Genomic DNA, 18,531 nt, shown 5'->3' on the forward strand with positions numbered 1-18,531 from the left:
AAAATTCAAATTTATTCTTCAGATTACTGAAATGAATGTGTTTCAGATAATCTTTGGGAATGCTAGATGTCAGAGGGCTTTCATGTACAGTGCCACATGACTTCAAAAGGGGAGGAAATTACTTTCTTAAAGAGTGGTCAGGGAAGCCCCCAGGAACCAACATTGGATGCTGGAAGATGGTAGATTTTGACTTGGCAGAGAGGAAGACAGTGAGCTTGCAGGCTGCAGGGAGAGTGTCCAAGGGCTCAAGGGGCAGGGAAGTATAGGATGTATTTGGGAAACTATGAATAGACAAAAATAACCAGCATCTTACGGGGTATGAGTGGGAAATAAGATGGAAAAGTACATTAAAACCAGAATTTTAAGGTTTTTAAATGCCTAAGGAGTTATAAAGATAGATATGATTGAAGATTTTTGAGTAGGGAAATGACCCAATGAAAGCTCTATTTTAGGAAAATGAATCTGACATTGGTGTGCAGCATGGAGCTAGTTGGATGTTAATTTAGAGGAGCCTAGGAGAGTCATCTTAAATATCAGGATACAAGGGCCTGAACTAGGGTAGAGGAGGAGGGTTTGGAAACTGATCCAAGGGATAGGAAGGAAGCATCAATATCTCAAATTCAATGCATATGAAACTGAAATTATTGTCTTCTCTCCCAAAACCTGCTCTCTGTCATCTTCTCATCTATTCAACTGATATGTATTGGATGTCCACCATGGACCAGTGGCCCTGTGGGGTCCTGAATAACTTGTTTGTTGGTTCAACTCTGCCAAGTGACCCTTGCTAGAAACCTGGGGTTTCATTTATCCTTGATTCCTGTCCCACATTCTCACCTGCATCTAGTCAGTAACTGATTTCTACTGATTTTATACCCTTAGTCATTCCCTCCACATAAAAATAATCTGGGCAAAATTCCAAAGGCCAGACCACACCCAGATCAATTAAATCACAAGCTTCTTTGAAGACCTCCCAAATGACGTGCAGACAAGTTTGGAAACCACTGCCTGAAATGTTTTTCAAGTCTGATTCTCTCTGCATTCCTACTACCAAGGCCCTAGTCATTTCTCACTTGGATTACTCACCCACTTTCTGTTTGTCTTGATGCTTCTAATCTTATCCCCCTCGTATCTATCCTCTCTACAGCAACCTGGTGACCTTCCAGAAACGCAAATCTGACCATGTCACTTCACTGCTGTGCTTTCAACTCTTCCAAGGCTCCCACATATACAGCATTGCTTCTCAAGTCTTTCTCTTTTCCTTCCTGCCTCCGTAGCTTTCACCAGCATAACACATGTCCTTATGTCCTTCAGTGAGTATAGTACATGACGATTTTCAACCTATTTGGGCATGTTGCCCCTGGGGGAACAGTGTAAGAATATTGGAGAAGGACTTAATCTGTGCAACTTTAAAAATACTTTCTCTCCACCACCTCTTTTTCTCTCTGTCCCCTTCTCCCCATTCTGATATGTTTTTGCTCACTAAGGGCCCAACCTTTAAAATGGAGTACAGCACCACACCACCTTTTGATCTAGCCCTGTCTCCCTAATCTCATCTTTTATTTTACTAATCTTTACCTTGTTACTTTTACTTCATGTACTCCAAACTTCTGAAAGTTGCTAGTATAAACTATATTGTTCCCATCCTTTAGGCCTTTCCTTATATCTTCTCTTTATGGAATGCCTCACCATTTACTTTCTCCTTCAATGCTGTTGCTTAAATCAACTTGAAATTTTGAAAGTAACCAATAAGTCTCAATTCAGGGGTTACCTTGAATAAAGCCTTGGACTCCCTACTCCAGCTGGGTTGAGGACCCTTTTTTTTTTATCAAGGTCTCTGTGTGTTTTTCTCATTAATCTTGCTATGTTATACTGTAATTAGTTGTTGCAATGGGTCTAGATTTGTTTTTCTCTAAGTTCTCCAGATTTAAAAATTTTATAATACTTTGGTTTTATTTACTCTGAGGTTTTGAAGCTAAGTAGTTCAGCGAAGGGCATTATGATTAACGAAGCTAGAATCATAAACATCAAAATTGGAAAGGACTTTTAAAAGTAATTTTGGTCAGGCCAGGCGTGGTGGCTCAAGCCTGTAATCCCAGCACTTTGGGAGGCCGAGGCGGGCGGATCACGAGTTCAGGAGATCGAGACCATCCTGGCTAACACGGTGAAACCCCGTCTCTACTAAAATACAAAAAAAATTAGCCGGGCGAGGTGGCGGGCGCCTGTACTCCCAGCTACTCGGCTACTCGGGAGCCTGAGGCAGGAGAATGGCAGGAACCCGGGAGGCGAGGCTTGCAGTGAGCTGAGATCCCGCCACTGCACTCCAGCCAGGGCAACAGAGCCAGACTCCGTCTCAAAAAAAAAAAAAAAAAAAAAAGTAATTTTGGTCAATCACCAAAGTTGATTTTTTAAAATAATTAATGAATTTGAGGATAGTGCTATCTATCCAAATGGAAATACCTCAGCATATTTTAGAATATGAAATTATAGTACATGCTGGAGAAATTAATAGAAAATGTATGTGAAACTTCCAAAGGAGAGAGTACAGGAAGAAAAGAACAAAACACAAAAGACTGATCATTAAACAACACCCATCTTCAGGAAACCTGAAGAGATTAAGAGATGCCAGTTAAGAAGACAGAAGATTTGCAAAACAGAATCAGTGCAGTGTCACAAAAATCAGAGAAAGGGGTGTTTTATGAAGCAGGGATTGCCTGTGAGGCCAGTACTCCAGGGGAGGCTCAGACAGCACGTGTTCCTGCAAAGTGACTCTTTGCTGTGACTCATGCTCTGGGAGGGAGCATCCACTGGGGGATAATCTGTACCTCTAAGGGGTCAGACTGGAAAATTCATGGAGACCCTAAGGCCTCGGCCATAACCTAAACTGAAGTAGTTCTTGGCATTTTTTGGGACTCAGGACCTTTTGATAATCTGATGAATTCCAATGACTCTATCCTCAGGAAAATGCACATCAGCACACATATGCATACAATTTTACATGCAATTTCTCGTGGCTCACTCTACCACCACCCCAAAAATCCTCGAACCTCTCCATGGTTTCCCACATTAGTACTTACAGTTCCACTGTCAGATACCAAAACTTACTGGGGTCTCAAGGACAGGTGACGGTCTAAACCCATGGAGGCCTTAGAAGAAATCCTCTGTCTTGCTTTATCCTAAGGAGCAATAGGCTAAGTAGAGGTATTTCTTGGTGCCTCCAAGACTGCCCAGCTTGCCAATTGAACATTTTCTGGATTTGTGGCTACTGACTAACCAAGTCACTAACTTAAGTACTCCTGGCTACTGTACTTCTCCAAGCCCTGGTTTCTGAAAAGGCCTCCTTCAGAATTTTAACCAGCAACACGACTTACCTCATTTCCACCTGTCTGGCTTTTGACTTTCACTTCTTTTAAATGGCTCTCCTTCATTTCTTCCTTTTTCAAAGTAAATAATTTAGGAAAGCAATGAAAACATTTTTAGCTTGCACAAATAGAAAAAATGATTATTTAAATTTTTATGGGAAAAAGTAGTAGAGTCAGTTAACTTTTGTCAATCTCAGCCCCAGAAAAGAGCAAGGATGTGGAAAATTCAAGCACTAGACAATAAAATGCTATATTTGATTGTGATTTATATTGTGAAGCTATTTTTGTACCTATTTTTCTGATTTTAATTTCTTTGGTTGAGCATGGAAATGATTCTGCAATTGCCATATGGACAAGGACATGTTGGGAACTTTACTAAATCAAAATGTGTTTGATTGATTCATACATGTCATTAGTAATTGAGACTTGAAATGTCTTCAAGAGAGAACTTTAGAGTTCTGTAAATAATAGGAGTTTCTTAATGTGGAATATGAACTTTGAGTGAAAAAAAATAAAAGCAAATGTGAAAGAATATTAGTCTAGAAATAATTATGGTGATCAATTAAATATATGAGGTTTTTTGTTTGTAATTTTTTAATTTTTTTAGAGACAGAGTCTTGCTCCATTGTCCAGGCTGACACAATCATAGCTCACTGTAACCTCAAGCTCCTGTGCTCAAGGTATCCTCCTGCCTCAGCCTCCTGAGTAGCTGGGACTACAGGCATGTGCCACCATGCCCGGCTAATTTTTGTGTTTTTTAAAATAGAAATAGGCTCTCACCGTGTTGTCTAGGCTGTTCTCAAACTCCTGGCCTCAACCAGTTCTTCTGCCTCAGCCTGCTAAAGTGCTGGGATTAATGGCGTGAGCTACCATGTCTGGCTGTGTATTTAAGTTTTAAAGGAATATGGGTCTAGATAAAAATGCTGCCCCACTGCACAAGGAGATTTTTTTAAGGTGAGAAGCTGATCTATATAGTGCTGTGGTATTGGATTGCCTTACTCTGCATTTTCCAAAACCCACAGAATTGTATAACACAAAAGTGACTTTTACTGTATTCAAAAACGAAAACAAAACAAAACAAAACAAAAAAAACACAAAACAATGAAAACAAAAAAACTGAAGATATTAGGAGAATCCAGGATGGAATGCAGACTATGATGAATAAATTTAACTTTATTACAAATATAGCTTCTCTGAAGGGGCTGGGGTAAGGAAGGAATTGACCTAAATAACTGTGGAAAACCATATTTTGTCTAGATGCTATTGTAAGGATCTAAAAGAAAAGACTTAAGTAACTGTAACAGATTAAAGGAGACTTCAGAAGGCAACTAAATGCAATGCAGTGTCCTGGATTGGCGGCTGGAATAGAGTAAGGCCATTAGTGGAAACAGTGGAGAAATCCAAATAAAGTTTGTAGTTAATGGTATTGTGCCAATGAAAATTTATTAGTTTTGATAAATGTATCATAGTTATATAAATGTTTATAAATGGTTATATGTTAATGAGCCATAGTTATAGCTAAGAGTAAGATGAAAGAAGAGGACATCTCAATGCTATGCTTTCAACTCTTGTAAATCCAAAATTATTTTAATATGAAAGTTAAAAAGAAGCTGCCCTGCAAATTTTACAAATTCAAAGTGTGTTTATTATTTACTTATTCTTTAAAATGTTAGATATCTTGTTATTCTTCTATTTTAACATGATAACTTATCATTTGGTAGGAGAGCATTTAAGCGTACTTATAAATACCTGGGATTTATTTAAAGTAAGATCTTCACCCCACTTATTTATAGGTCTTAAACAGAACTAAAGTCGAACTGAATAATAATCACAGCTAAGGTAAGGTAGGTTATGAATGTGTAAGAATGGCTACATTTCATTCAACATAGTGCTTTTGCTGAGCAGAGAGCTAGTGTTTAAAATATTTCCAACAGAACATTATCCACAGAGAAAAATTCATTATTTCAGATTAAATACATGAAAGGGAACTGTAATTTCATGGTGTTGTTGGGAGGAGAAAGTAGCTTCTTTTTTATATCACGGCGTCGTCTATCTAAAAAAAAGTGCATATGTGTGTATAGCTATAGATATTAAGGTAAAACACATTGTTATCTTAATTAATCCACCTCTAAGAATTTGAAATCACAAAAAATACAATAAGCTTATAGACAATTAAAGATATTCTGATTTAAGTTGGGATTGACTATGCCAAGTTTGCAAATTGGTAGCCCATGGGATGCACTTAGCCCTCTGTTTTCACTGACTGGCATAGTTATAAATTTTTTGAATTAAATGGCAATATTTAAAATAGGGAGTATCCACATTAAAATCTGAGTTTCCATTTTCTCTTAAACAATCAGATCTGACAACACCAAGCCCACATTCTGATATGGCAGAACTTGGTGAGGCTGGGTAGTAGATGTGTCTATTGGAAGGTATGCCCTTTCTGGTTTACCATAGTTCTTTTGTTGTTTTTGTAGATAGATTTCTTTTAAACTGAGGTGAAATTCACATAACAGAAAATTGACCTTCTCAAATTGAACAATTCAGTGGCATTTAGGACATTCACAAAGCTGTGCAACCACCACCTCTATCCAGTTCCAAACTTTTCATCACTCCAAAATAAAACTGCATTCCAATTAAACAGTTACTTATCATTCTTCACTTCCTCCACCTCTCCTGACAACCACCAATCTGCTTTCTGTTTCTAGGGGTTTATCTATTCTAGATGTTTCATATAAACACAGTCATACAATATGTCACCTTTCGTCTGTGGCTCTTCCACTTAGCATAATGTTTTCCGGGTTCATCGACATTGTAGCATGTGTCAGTACTTCATTCCTTTTTATGGCCAAATAACACTTTCACTATATGGATATACCATGTTTTGTTTATTCATTTATAGGTTGACGGATATTTGGCTATTACTACCTTTTAACTGTTATGAATAGTGCTGCTATGAATGCTTGTGTACAAGATTTTGTTGGAATGAATATCACATTTTTGGTATTTTTGATTCATGTTGGGGTATTTCAGCCACAGTTCTTTGTTTTTTTGTTTTTTGTTTTGAGACTGAGTCTTGCTCTGTCACCCAGGCTGGAGTGCAGTGGCACTATCTCGGCTCACTGCAATCTCCACCTCGCAGGTTCAAGCAGTTCTCCTGCCTCAGCCTCCTCAGTAGCTAGGATTACAAGTGCGTGCCACCACACCCACCTAATTTTTTTTTTTTTTTGTATTTTTAGTAGAGATGGGGTTTCACCACGTTGACCAGGCTGGTCTTGAACTCCTGACCTCAGGTGATCCGCCCGCCTCGGCCTCCCAAAGTGCCTATTTTCCCACACCCTGGCCTGATCTACCCACTTGCTATATTATTCTGCCCCCATAAACTTTGCATTTACATTTTATGGTCTTTGTAAAGGGCATGAGTGTATTTGTTTCTCCACAATTTCTGCATTTTTTTCAGTACAAAATTTGAACTAATTAATAAAACTGTTTCTTGTTTTTTTCTTAAAAATATACAGCTACACTAAATTTCTTTGTTTTTTCTCCCACAGTTGTGGTTACTCTCTGGTAAATATTGACGATGGATGAGGGTTGTTTTTATTTTCTTCTATTTTTAACATTAAGAAATTGGACAGTTTGAGAAGATCTAAATTGGAGATAGAGCTTTGCCCCATTTATACTAAGCAGTGACTTTATGTATGCATCTGGGTTTAATTATAGTTGGCATTTCTGAACTCTGAGGCAAAATGTGCATTGCTGAGATGTCATGTGTTTTTGGCAGTCCAAGAGTATAATCACTCCAATGTATAATCACCCCTCTGGCTTTTTAAAACTCAGCCTCAAGGTCTGTCTTACCTCCCTCTTTCTGCCTATGCACTCCTGCAAAGGCCTATTTTTCACTTCAATCCCTATCAGTGCCTCCCTGATTTCTCTTTATTTGCTGTTTTTCATTTACTCTAACATGACTTAACTTCTCTATGGTTATATTTTGCCTCTCTAACTAGATTATAAATCCTTACAAAGCAGAATCTAGTTTTGTGTTTAGTTTTTAAATGTTACAGTGCAGAACAAATGTGATCAGTGTGCAATAAATGTTTGAATTAGTGACTCCTCAAACCAGAAAAATGACTCTTTACAGTATACCTAACTTCTCAATATTATGTTGAACAACTCCATGTTTTAGTATAATGCTTATAATCAGGATTAACAGCACATTGAAAAAATAAGTTTTGTGCTATCATTATTGCAACTAAATCCCTTTTCAAGTCTGATTAGTGTATTGGTGTAAGTTGGTGATTCTGAAGACATGTATTGGGAATCTCCTGCATCAGAATTGCCTGTAGTGTTGGTTAAAAATGGAGATCCTGAAACCGAACTTTGAATTTACACACTAGTCTAATGGTTGAGCCCAAGAATCTGCATTTTTAAAAAAAGTTCTCTTGGAGTCTTATGTACTCTAAATTGTGAGAACCACTGAGATTGTTTGAGAAGTTAATACCATTGTTTGGCCTAACTCATGTAGATTGGAGGTTTTACTTAAGTTGGTATGGGGGAAAATAAACAATGAAATTGTATGTTTAATGTATGATGATTTCAACTTGATATTTGGGAAGTAATTTTTTTTGGTGTGAGTCTACAAGTAAATGTTACTGATCTTGTAGTTTTAAAATTTAACAAATATAATATGAAAATTTAAGAAGCCCTAATAACCTGAGCATTATTGAGGTTAAACAGAATAAAACCATTGAAAAACACTGTATATGATTAACACGTAAGTTACTCCCACATAATTACATAAAGAAATGCTACTTTTTCTTCCAAAAGCTGAAGGTGTAGTTGAAAACAATTGCTACAGAACACCTTCCAAGTTATAGTTAATATTCACTATTATTTTTAAAAAATCCTGCACTAGTTATTGCTATTAGAAAGAAGCTCTGAACAGGGCTGAACAGGCTTTTAAAGGCATGGCATTCAGATAACGCACACTTTTGTGTCCTAGGAATTAAATAAACAAACCATTAATAAGTAATCCAGGAGTATTATGAAATGATCACAAAACAAAAGTGACACAGTACATTGCTTGCTAATAGCAAGTAATTGAAATGAAACAAGTTTGTTATACTTTGGACATGTTGCAGGCAATAAACTAGAGCTTTTTGTTAGAAAGATCAGTAGTTTTTTTGGCAATCTGTTTCATCTACTTGTAAATGTTTTCCTCCCTCTTGACCTTTTGACATTTTTCACTTCTTAAATATATCACTTTATGTAAGTATTCATTGGGTTGCATTGGTGTTTTTCCTTTACTTTGCACAGACGTTTAAATATATTTTTCTTGTGGGATTATATTTAATTCTTATCCATACATTGATAATTCACCACGTGATTTAGCTTGAGGTTGAGCTTCTTCCCACCTAAAACTAATATAATGGAGCTATCATTTTTACAGAATTAAGTATGATTTGCCACACCATCTCATTTAACCCTCACCAGAATCAGCTCATATGTAAAGGAAAAGAAACTGAAGACAGTAACTTACTTAAGATCATCCAAAATCTGTTTATCCTTATTCATGCATTGTGTGGCCCTATTAATAGCCACTAGAAGGGTTTTCCACTCCATATGCAATTTTCTCCCTTATTTAATGGAAGATGGAAGCCTCAAAGACTAGAGGCTGAAAAAGGAAAAGTTCCACTTGGGTTGTTAATCTGGCAAATAAAAGCTCAACTCCTGATGGAACTGAAAGCAGAAGGGGTTGAAGACAAGTTCAAGGTAGAGAATCTGGGCTGCTTTTCCTGGTTCTTTGGGTCAAATAGTGTGACTTCATTATTTTGTTTCAGTTTCCAATTCCAAGAACTCAAGACATGCCCAAGATCAAATGTAAATACAAAACGCATTCCAAAATTGAATAAATAATGTTTGGATTATCTGGGTCACTGGTCCCCTTCACTAATGTGTATCATCAGGAGGTGATGATGCCACGTATGATCAGCAATCCTTGATGAAAGACTTGATGCTTCATTCCTTGTAGGAGTTCAGAGTTCTGCCAGTTTTGACTGTTCAGTCCTCTGGATTTTAGAATGTCATTTGAAATTCTTAGCCATTAAAGAAAAGGAAAACGAAGTCAAGTTTCAGAAAAAAAAAAATGACTCCAACTGGGAATAACAACTTGAGCCAGGTAGGACATCATAAAGCATTAACTATGACTGTTGAAATAACAAGTTGGCAATCATAAACCAGAGTTCCATCAAAAATGAAGCAGTTGGCTCCCACTTTATTCTTTTCTCTTACTTACAACTTTTATAATGCACTTGTTAGTCCAGTCATTAAATTCACATTTGTATGCTGACCATGAAGACTGTTTTGGCTCCCAAGTTGGTCAAATTGAACTGCTTTGAAGCTAGTAATCTGCTGAATTAGCTGACTTCTTTCATGGTATTCCAGAACAAACAGATCCCCTAAAAAAAAAAAAAATCCCCACTTTTGTTATTTCAGGTGGTTTGAGTCTGTTATTCTTACATAAAGATGTTAAGGTTCTTCCAAGAGAGGTTCAAAGAGAATTTAGAAATAAAATGTTAAGCAGATTAAGAGGAACTTTAATATAATGATCATGTCACTGGGTGAAAGATGAGGTTAAAATTGGTCATCACTTTACTGTATAGACAATCAATTACAAAAAAACTTGCATAGAAAGTTTCAAGGTAGCCCTAAATATCAAAAAGAAATGTCATCATTAGGACATCAGACTAATAATAATAATATTTATTGAGTGCTTACTGTAACAACCCTGGGATGTAGGCACTGTTATTGTCTCCACTTTACAGATGAGGAAACTGAGGCACACAGACTAAGACCATATGTTCAAGGTAAGATTGAAAAATTATCAGATTGAGGAGGCAATGTGGCATAACAGGAAGCATGGGTTTCAAAGGCATGCAGAAATCGGTTCAAATTCCAGCTGTGGCTTTTATTAGCTGAGTGTGCAAGTTTATTGGCCTCTGAACCTCAACATCCTCATCTGTAAAATGGGATTATTATATCTCCTTTAACGGGTGGTTTTGGGGATTAAATTAAATTATAGTAAGTAATAATAGCACTGGACACTTATTGAGTGTTTTCTATGTACCACACATTGTTCTAACCACTTAATGGTAATTTTTACAGCAACCCTATTATGTAGGTACTTTTATCTTTGTTTTTACAAGTAAGGAAACGTAGAGAAGCTAAATTACTAATAAACAGCAGAACTGGGTTTCAAAATATCTAGCATAACAGTTGACATATAATAAGCATTTGATAAAAAAATAACTCTATTATTGGTAACTAGAGAAAGGGAAATGTTTGTAATATATCGGAATAACAGAATAACAGCAAATCTTCCTTTTTCTCCTGAGGCTTTACTAATATATCTTGGAGAAGGACAAGGGTACAAAAAACAAACAAACGAACAAAAAACCCAGTTTCATGGTTTCTATTTAGGATTACCTAAACCTGTGCATTAGGATGAAATCAGAAAGGAATAAATAATTTTTAGCAAATTCGATTTCAGCTCTGTTACAGATGACACATTAAAACAACAGTTGCTACTTTTTCATCAATGGGACCAGTCGAATGGATATACCTAAGCAAAGTATGAAGAGTAACTGACAATCATATCTAGATATGTATCCTCATGTTCGTGTATAATTAGGTTTTGTTGTCTCCTAAATGAATTTAGTCAGTGAGAACCCTAAAATTATGTTTTGGGACTGTTTTTCTTTTGTACATTTTGCTATCTATCTTTTTTGACTATGAATGGTTGCCATGTGAGTTCACTTTTAAAATACTGTCAATCTTCCAAGCTGCATTTTCTCTTTTTTTCTCCTTTATCCCCAGCCCTATCCCCAGCTCCAATACATACACACACACACACAGAGAGCTATACAAATTAGGCTTTTAAAACTCCATCATTAAGCACAAAAAAAGCCAAGGAATGTTTGGAACTGGTACGTTGGAGCCAAAAGGGTTTATCACATTCTAAAAAAGAATCTTTGGCATTAATGGCAGAACCAATTGTAAAGCATGATTACTGCACAAACACGCAGTATGTGTGAAGCTATGATCATTTCTTTAATCACTCTTACCAGAGAAAATCTAGACAATGTGTCTGTTGTTTGAATTCCCATTCACACTCCTCCCATATCCTGCTCAAACATTGCTTTGCTTATACATATATTCATATAAAATGCAAGCAAACACCCAAGCTTAACTTTTTGGAAAATATGGTTTGAGTTCTTGAAGTAGATTCAGAGTCTGGGCTCCTCATACACATAAAAAGGGTAGGTCACATAGCTTTATGGCTCCAATTCAATAGCCAAAGGGTCTCATGCAAATGAATGGACAACTTTCACTCCCAAGCAATGGTGCTGCTTAGGGAAGCTATGTGGTAAACCCACTTTTAGGAAGGAAACCTATTTTTCACATTTGTGAAACAAATTTCCCAGCAGTATCTTAAAAGTGTCTTGGGTTTCTTTCTACCACACAAGGATTTCTGTAACCTTCACCAACTTTTTTTTTCTTCATAACACAATTACAATGAATATTAATTATTATTATAACTAATAGATTATTATGATGCTAGTGTGTGGGGGAGGGCTTGCTATGTTCTAAGCACCTTGCTAAGTCATTTATATGCATAGCCCACATAATTCATTCAATGCCACCACTTGGTAGGTGCTATTATTATATTCATTTTCTTGATGATTTTATTTGGTCTGTCAATTTGTTAAAACACCATTCCCTAAATCTTCAGATTTTAGATAAAATGGTTTTTTTTCTTGAGAGTCATTTTAATTATTATGCTTCACATAATTTCTTCTTAATTTTCCTAAAATGTATTTTTGTTTATTCAGTACATGGTTTTAGGAGGAAATGTAGGGAAGGTATGGAAGACAACAAGGAAAACTGGCTGGATGACCTAATGCATGAACTGGAGTTTAAAGGACAAGAAGAGTTAACCAGATGAACAAAGAAGAAAGAACAAGAGCAAGCAAGAGCAAGAACATGTGCAAAGGCACAAGGCATAAAACACTTTGTATGTTTAGATAATTATAAACTCACTATGTATATTATTGCCAATAATGTTTGAAGTGAAAGGGAAAGAAAAGAAGGTAGGAATCTGGTTGTGAAGGGCCAAGAAAGCAACGCTAAGGTGCTGAGACTCTATTCCATAAATGATTAACTTGTGTAGGGCTTTAAAGAAACAATACAGGCTTATGTTTTAAAAAACCCACTTCAATGGCTACTGTGTTAGTCTAAGCAAAAAATATTAAAGTCCTGAACTTAGATTCCAGCAGTATAAAATGAGCAGTAAGGGAAGATTTGAGAGCTATTTAGGAATCGAAATAAGCAAAATGTGTTTAATGCGGTTGCAGGGTAGGGGACAAGGAGGGGGTGGCAAGGAAAAGAAAATAACTTAGTATGACTGAGGTTTGAGATTTGGGAGAGGTACTAGTTAGGCCTAGACTTGCTGCTTATAACACTCCCTGTCTCCTCCAAAATAATGGAAGCTCACACAAAGAGATTTACTTCTCTCTCATAAAGAAGTTCAGAGGTTGATGGTTCAGGCTAATATGGTTCCATGGGGTCAGTAAGGACCTATCCTGTTTTCATGCCTTATCCTCGTAGTACATGGCTTCCAACCTCACAGTCACCTCTTGTCCCAAGATGGATGCTGAAGGTCCATAATCATTCCAGTCATGTTGTAGGACAGAATTTGGAGGGAAGACAAGCACAGAGAGGGGCCCCTCCTAGCCAAACCAACTCTCTTCCTTTCTTCCTGGAAATCCCATACAACACTGCCATGCCATTGGCCATAACTTAGTCACAGGGCTCTATTTAAATGCAAAGAAGGTTGGGAAATGGGTCATTCTGAGAAGTATTATGCCAGATAAAATCTGCAAATTTTGACCAGGTGCAGTGGCTCACACCTGTAATCCCAACAACTTTGGGAGGCTGATGTGAGTGGATTACTCGAATCTAGGAGTTCAAGACCACTCTGGGCACATAGCAAACCTCGTCTCTACAAAAAAATTAGCCAGGTGTGGTGGTGTGGGCCTGTAGTCCCAGCTATTTGGGAGGCTGAAGTGGGAGTATCACCTGAGCCCAGGTGGTCAAGGCTGCAGTGAGTCAAGATCATGGCACTGCACTCTAGCCTGGGCAACACAGCAAGACCATGTCTCAAAAAAACAAAACAAAACACCCTGGGGATTTTTTACTGAGGAAGGAAAAAAAATGGCTTTGAAGATGGCAACTAGTAGTATATGGTTTGTGAGATTTGGTAAAAGATGATGCTACAAAGAGAAAATCAAGGAAAAACTTTTGCAACGTATTGAAAAGAAATGAGCAGAGAAAGAGGATCCAATGAGAAGAAATGACTGGGGAGGGAGAAGTAGAATTAGAATGATGTAAAAGAATGTAAAGAAGAGAGAATGTCATACTGGAGAGAGTGATCCAAAGTACCAGATGTTACATATTAGTCCAGAAAGATAGGACTGTTTATTGGAGTTGGCAGGTGGAGGTAATCATTGTTGGTTTTCTAAAGACCAGTTTTACTGGAGATGTGGAGGCAGATGCAGATGACAACGGGTTAAAAGATGAATTAAAGATTATAAAATCAAGATGACTGTAGTCAATTCTTTTTAAAAACTTGGCTGGGAGGTAGTGTGAGAGAATGCTACAGTTAAAAGAGAGGATCCAGGGTTAAGCAAGGATTTTTTAAGGATGGTAGATACTTGAGTATGTTACCAGCTGATGAGAATGAGCCCCTAGAAACGGTCTAAAGATACAAACAAGAGTCTTTATTCTGTCATGATAACAGAATAGGCATTGTAAAATTAAAATAACTAAAATTCAGAAGTGACATTTTAAAAGGAAAATGCTGAAATGCCATAAAAATAAGGAATCTACAGACACTTAAAACAATATGAAAAAGTAAACCTTGGGAGATAAACCAGCAAAGCTGGTTTTTGTTCGGAGGATTTCTGAACCCTGAAGATGCTGAGCTTCTCTTTTGATGGCTGCATGGCATGTGGGGGACAAGACGTAACACCTAGGCCCTATGTTGCGTTCCCAATAGAAGCAGCATGCATAAAGCTGGGATCCCAAAGGCTAACAACTCAGTATAATGGTGAACAAGAAATAAGCCTTGTCTTGCAGAAGGTGGCATTAAGAAAACTTTCCCCTCTCAACAGTAGTGTCAGAGGATCCTTGGGGTGTCACTTCACCAGCCAGAAACCTCTGTGGCCAGTGGTGACTTTGCCCGAGTTTTGCTCAAGCCAGCTGGGCTTGTTCCACCCACTCGGCCTGGCAGGCTGCACTTGGGTTGCGCTACAGGCCGGGATCCCATGCCTGCCAAGGGTGAGCCAAGTGTAGAGTGGCAAGGGGTACGTGAACAAGCAAGTGCAGTGTCCAGCCACTGTGCATAGCCAGACATGCTGATTGCAGTGGGGTGGGCAGCTCCAGGCACCCGCATGTGTGCCAGTGCCCTATGAGGCTGTGGCTGGACCAGGCATACTGCAAGTGGCTTTCACTGTGGGCACTGGGGAATGTGGTGGCGCCCAGAAGCTTGGAGGTGCCAGGAACCACAGAGCCCCAAAGAGGGTGTCACAGCCCTGGCTCAGGGAGCTCCTAGGTCTGAGGTCCCCAAAGGGCCACCACTCTTCTCTCCTCTCTCCTTTTCATTGATCACAACATGGCAAGCTGGTGGGGGGAGTGGGGCAGGCGTGTTTCAGCCTTGTTTGTGTTACAGCTCTTTCAGTCCTGCCATTTGGTGAGTTCTGAGTTCTTGTCCCATGTCCAGGAAGAATGAGGTATGCAGCTATCTGGAGGGTGAGCGAGGCGAAGGGGTGCTTTACTAAGTGATAGTACAGCTCTCAGGAGACTGGAAGTGGGTAGCTCCTTTCCACAGGCAAGTCATCCCAGCATCTGTGCAGCCCTCAACAGAGAGGAGATCAGGAGCAGGTAGCTCCTTTCTGCAGGCAGATCATCCTGGTGTCTGTGCAACCCTCAGCGGAGAGGAGACCTGGAGTAGGTAGTTCCTTTCTTCAGGTAGGTCATCCTGGTGTCCGTGCAGCCCTCAGTGGAGAGGAGACCTGGAGTGGGTAGCTCCTTTCTGCAGGCAAGTTGTCTCAATGAGTGTACAGCCCTCAGTGGAGAGGAGACCCACAGTGGGTAGCTCCTCTCTGCAGGCAGGTTGTGCCCATCCGCCCAAGTCTGGCTGACCCCTGGAGTTTTATGGGCTTCAGAGGGGAGGAAGTGCCTGCTGATTGGTCAGTGGGCAGTCACGAGCAGGCTTGGAGAAAGCACCATAAGGTTTGTGGAACTGGCAGCCAAGCCCAAGGCTCCAGGCTTCAGGCCGTCCCTGACTTGAAGGTGGGATTTCACTGGGGACCTTCCCCTTTCAGCCCAGGAGCCTGCCTGCCTCCTACTGCTATTCATGGTGCCAGGCTGTTCGTGCTGAGGGGTGCCTGCAGGCCTGCGCCAAGCCACCCTCAGCACCCCCTCGGCCTTCTTCTCATGCTTGTCAGTGCCCAAGGTCTGGAGGGAGCCGAGGCGGCAGGGGGCTGGTGTGTCAGTGCCACCCTGAGGGTGTGGATACCGGGCCGGATCATGACAGCACCTGGGCTCAGCCACAACTTTGTTCCAAAATCAGAGCAGGCGCCAAGGGCAGGGAGAGGCCAGGCAGCGGGAGCAGACACTTCCAAGCCTGCAGGGGGAGGGGGGAATTCCTGGGCCCCAGAGAGCACAGAATGCCAGGGTCTGTAGCCATGGCTGGGTGGCTGCAGTTGTGCCTGGGAGCGGGGGCTCGTGCCCCACCAACTTGGAAGGGGGCGGGGCTCCCGCCTGTTCCTGGCTCCGGCTTGATCTACGGAGTGCAGCCCCTGCCACACCTCCCGGACTACAGCCCAAGTCTTTGCAGCAGCCACTCCTGATGGGCTGCTGCTGGTATCAGTAGTGCTGAGTCAGGGTTCGGGGGAATTCTGCCTGAGAATTGATAACCATACACTCATTCACACAATTCAAGTGAAGAATTTAACTTTAAAGTGGTCCTTAACTGATAATGTTTCCAAGTCATTGACAGAAGCAAACACAAATCTCTTCTGAAGGAAATCAGCTCTAAATTGAGCCTCAAAGAATTATCCTAAAAGGTAAGTTCCAAGGAAAATCTGCAGCTCCTAGTTAGATGTCACAAAGTACATAAGGATACGAGTCAGGACTTTCACCTCCAGCCATGATGGAGTAAGAGGAACCAGGTTTATCCTCTCACCACCACCCCCCCCAAAAAAAAACCACAAAAAAATAGAAGATAGTACATGAAACAACAGTTTTTCAGACTTTGGACATCAGACCACAATAGACAGTGACTCTGAGAGATGGGAAACAAGCCAGGCGATCCCTAACATTGTTTCAGCTTACTGCCTGGAGAGAATTTCTTGCCTGTGTACAGGTAGGGGTACCCCAGGCTGAGAGCGGTGGTAGGCCTGAGTTGAGGAGATGGAGCTGGAAGTCTAGGAAGATCAAGATGACTAGACATCACAGGGCACTGTTACTGACGTGGGAAGAACTGCGCAGAAGGAGGACTCTGAAGATTTGCAGCGAGTCCCCCTCATGTTTTCAGCTCAGTACTACTCAGTGCATGCAGGCTAAGAAATTACCTGAGGATAGGAAATAACCACCTGAAAGGATTACAAGATACAAACTCCAGTGCTCACACAAGACTAGTAATTGTTTCTGCTTCCACTAGCCAGAGTCAAAAATCTCCTACTCATGTGTTAGAATACTACTTAGCAGTGAAAAAGAATGTGCGGTAGACACACAATATGAATAGACCCCAGAATAATTGTACCGAGTAAAAGAAGAAGACTAAAAGGAATACATACTGTATGATTTCATTTATTATAGTTCATTAACTACAAGTTAGTCTATTCTGATAACAAACTGGTTTCTTAGAAACAGAAGTGTGGGGATGGGCAGGGAAGTTGCTGAGGGAGGATTCACACAGGGCCAGGAGAAAATTTGGGTTCTATCCAAATTTGGGTTCTATCTATTTTGATTGTGGTGATGGTTCACAGATATATACGTATGTCAAAATTTATCAGACTGAACACCTTAAATATGTACAGTTAGTTCATTGTATGTGTTCATTGTATGTCAATTATATCTCAATAATGCTATTTTAATGATGTTATTAAAATTTTAAGAAAAATTACAAGAAAAGAAGAAGCCACAAGTAAGGATCATGAAAATGACAAATAAAATAATAAAAATTATTTCTATAGAAAGGAACCTCCTTAACTTATAAGGGAACTCCAAACCCTACAGCAAATATGTTTTATGATGAAATGTTGGAAGTATTCCCTTTAGGATCAAGGGAAAACAGGGAGGTCAGCTAGGATCTGAATGCACTGTGGATCCTGGCCAGTACAATAAGATAAGTAAAAGAAATAAAATGATAAAGACTAGAAAATAAAAACAAAAGATCATCATTAATGCCAATAATTCTAAAAGAGCCTACAGGTAAAACATTTTATCTAATGAGAGAAGTGGGCAAAGCTCGATATAGTCTCAACATAGAAAAATTAGATGCATTTCTATTTACCAGTAGCAATCAGTTAGTTGCCTTTTTATAATAGCAATGCAAAATACAAAGTTCTAAGGACTATACCTCTTTATGAATAAAATTATTAAATATTAATGAACATATTGAAAATTATTAAATTATTAATTGACCCAGATAATCTAAATTATATATATACCATAATCTTGAGTAGAAAAACTCAGTGTTGTAAGATGCCAAGCATCTCTAGATTCACCAATAGAGTAAATGTGATTCCAATAAAAATCCAAATGGGTTTGTGAGCAAATTGAAACAGTGATTTTAAAATGTACATGGAAGGAAAAAAGTCAACAACAGACTAGAAACTTGTGAAGAAGAACAAGTTATGGGGGGATTGCTTTACCAAGATTTAAGTCTCCTTAGACAGCTATAATGATGAAGACATTGTATTGCCCCAGAGGTAGACAAATGGATTCATGGATCAGAATAGAGAAGATCTAGAAACAAACCACTCACACATGCAGTCTTGATTCATGATGAAGTCACTGCAGATCACTAAAGAAAAGATGAACCATT

At 39.2% G+C, this 18,531-nt stretch overlaps 1 protein-coding gene across 3 annotated transcripts in view; it reads left to right on the top strand.

Moving 5' to 3' along the window:
- LOC105463287 (coiled-coil domain containing 34) overlaps positions 1-13,996 on the top strand; it is a 55,329-nt gene extending 41,333 nt beyond the window's left edge. The window contains exons 8-9 of one of the 3 annotated variants that reach the window (XR_011610741.1): positions 4,617-4,728; positions 12,251-13,996. Coding sequence is in view for 1 of the 3 variants with exons in the window: in XM_071074949.1 (XP_070931050.1) it covers positions 12,251-12,319 (69 nt within the window). In the remaining 2 variants the exon portion in view is untranslated. The remainder of the gene's footprint in view (positions 1-4,616; positions 4,729-12,250) is intronic. The other 2 variants (XM_071074947.1, XM_071074949.1) reach the window with 2 other exon arrangements.
- The last annotated feature ends 4,535 nt before the right edge of the window (positions 13,997-18,531 follow it).

Source organism: Macaca nemestrina, chromosome 12, assembly GCF_043159975.1.
Source record: "Macaca nemestrina isolate mMacNem1 chromosome 12, mMacNem.hap1, whole genome shotgun sequence".
Taxonomy (NCBI): domain Eukaryota; kingdom Metazoa; phylum Chordata; class Mammalia; order Primates; family Cercopithecidae; genus Macaca; species Macaca nemestrina.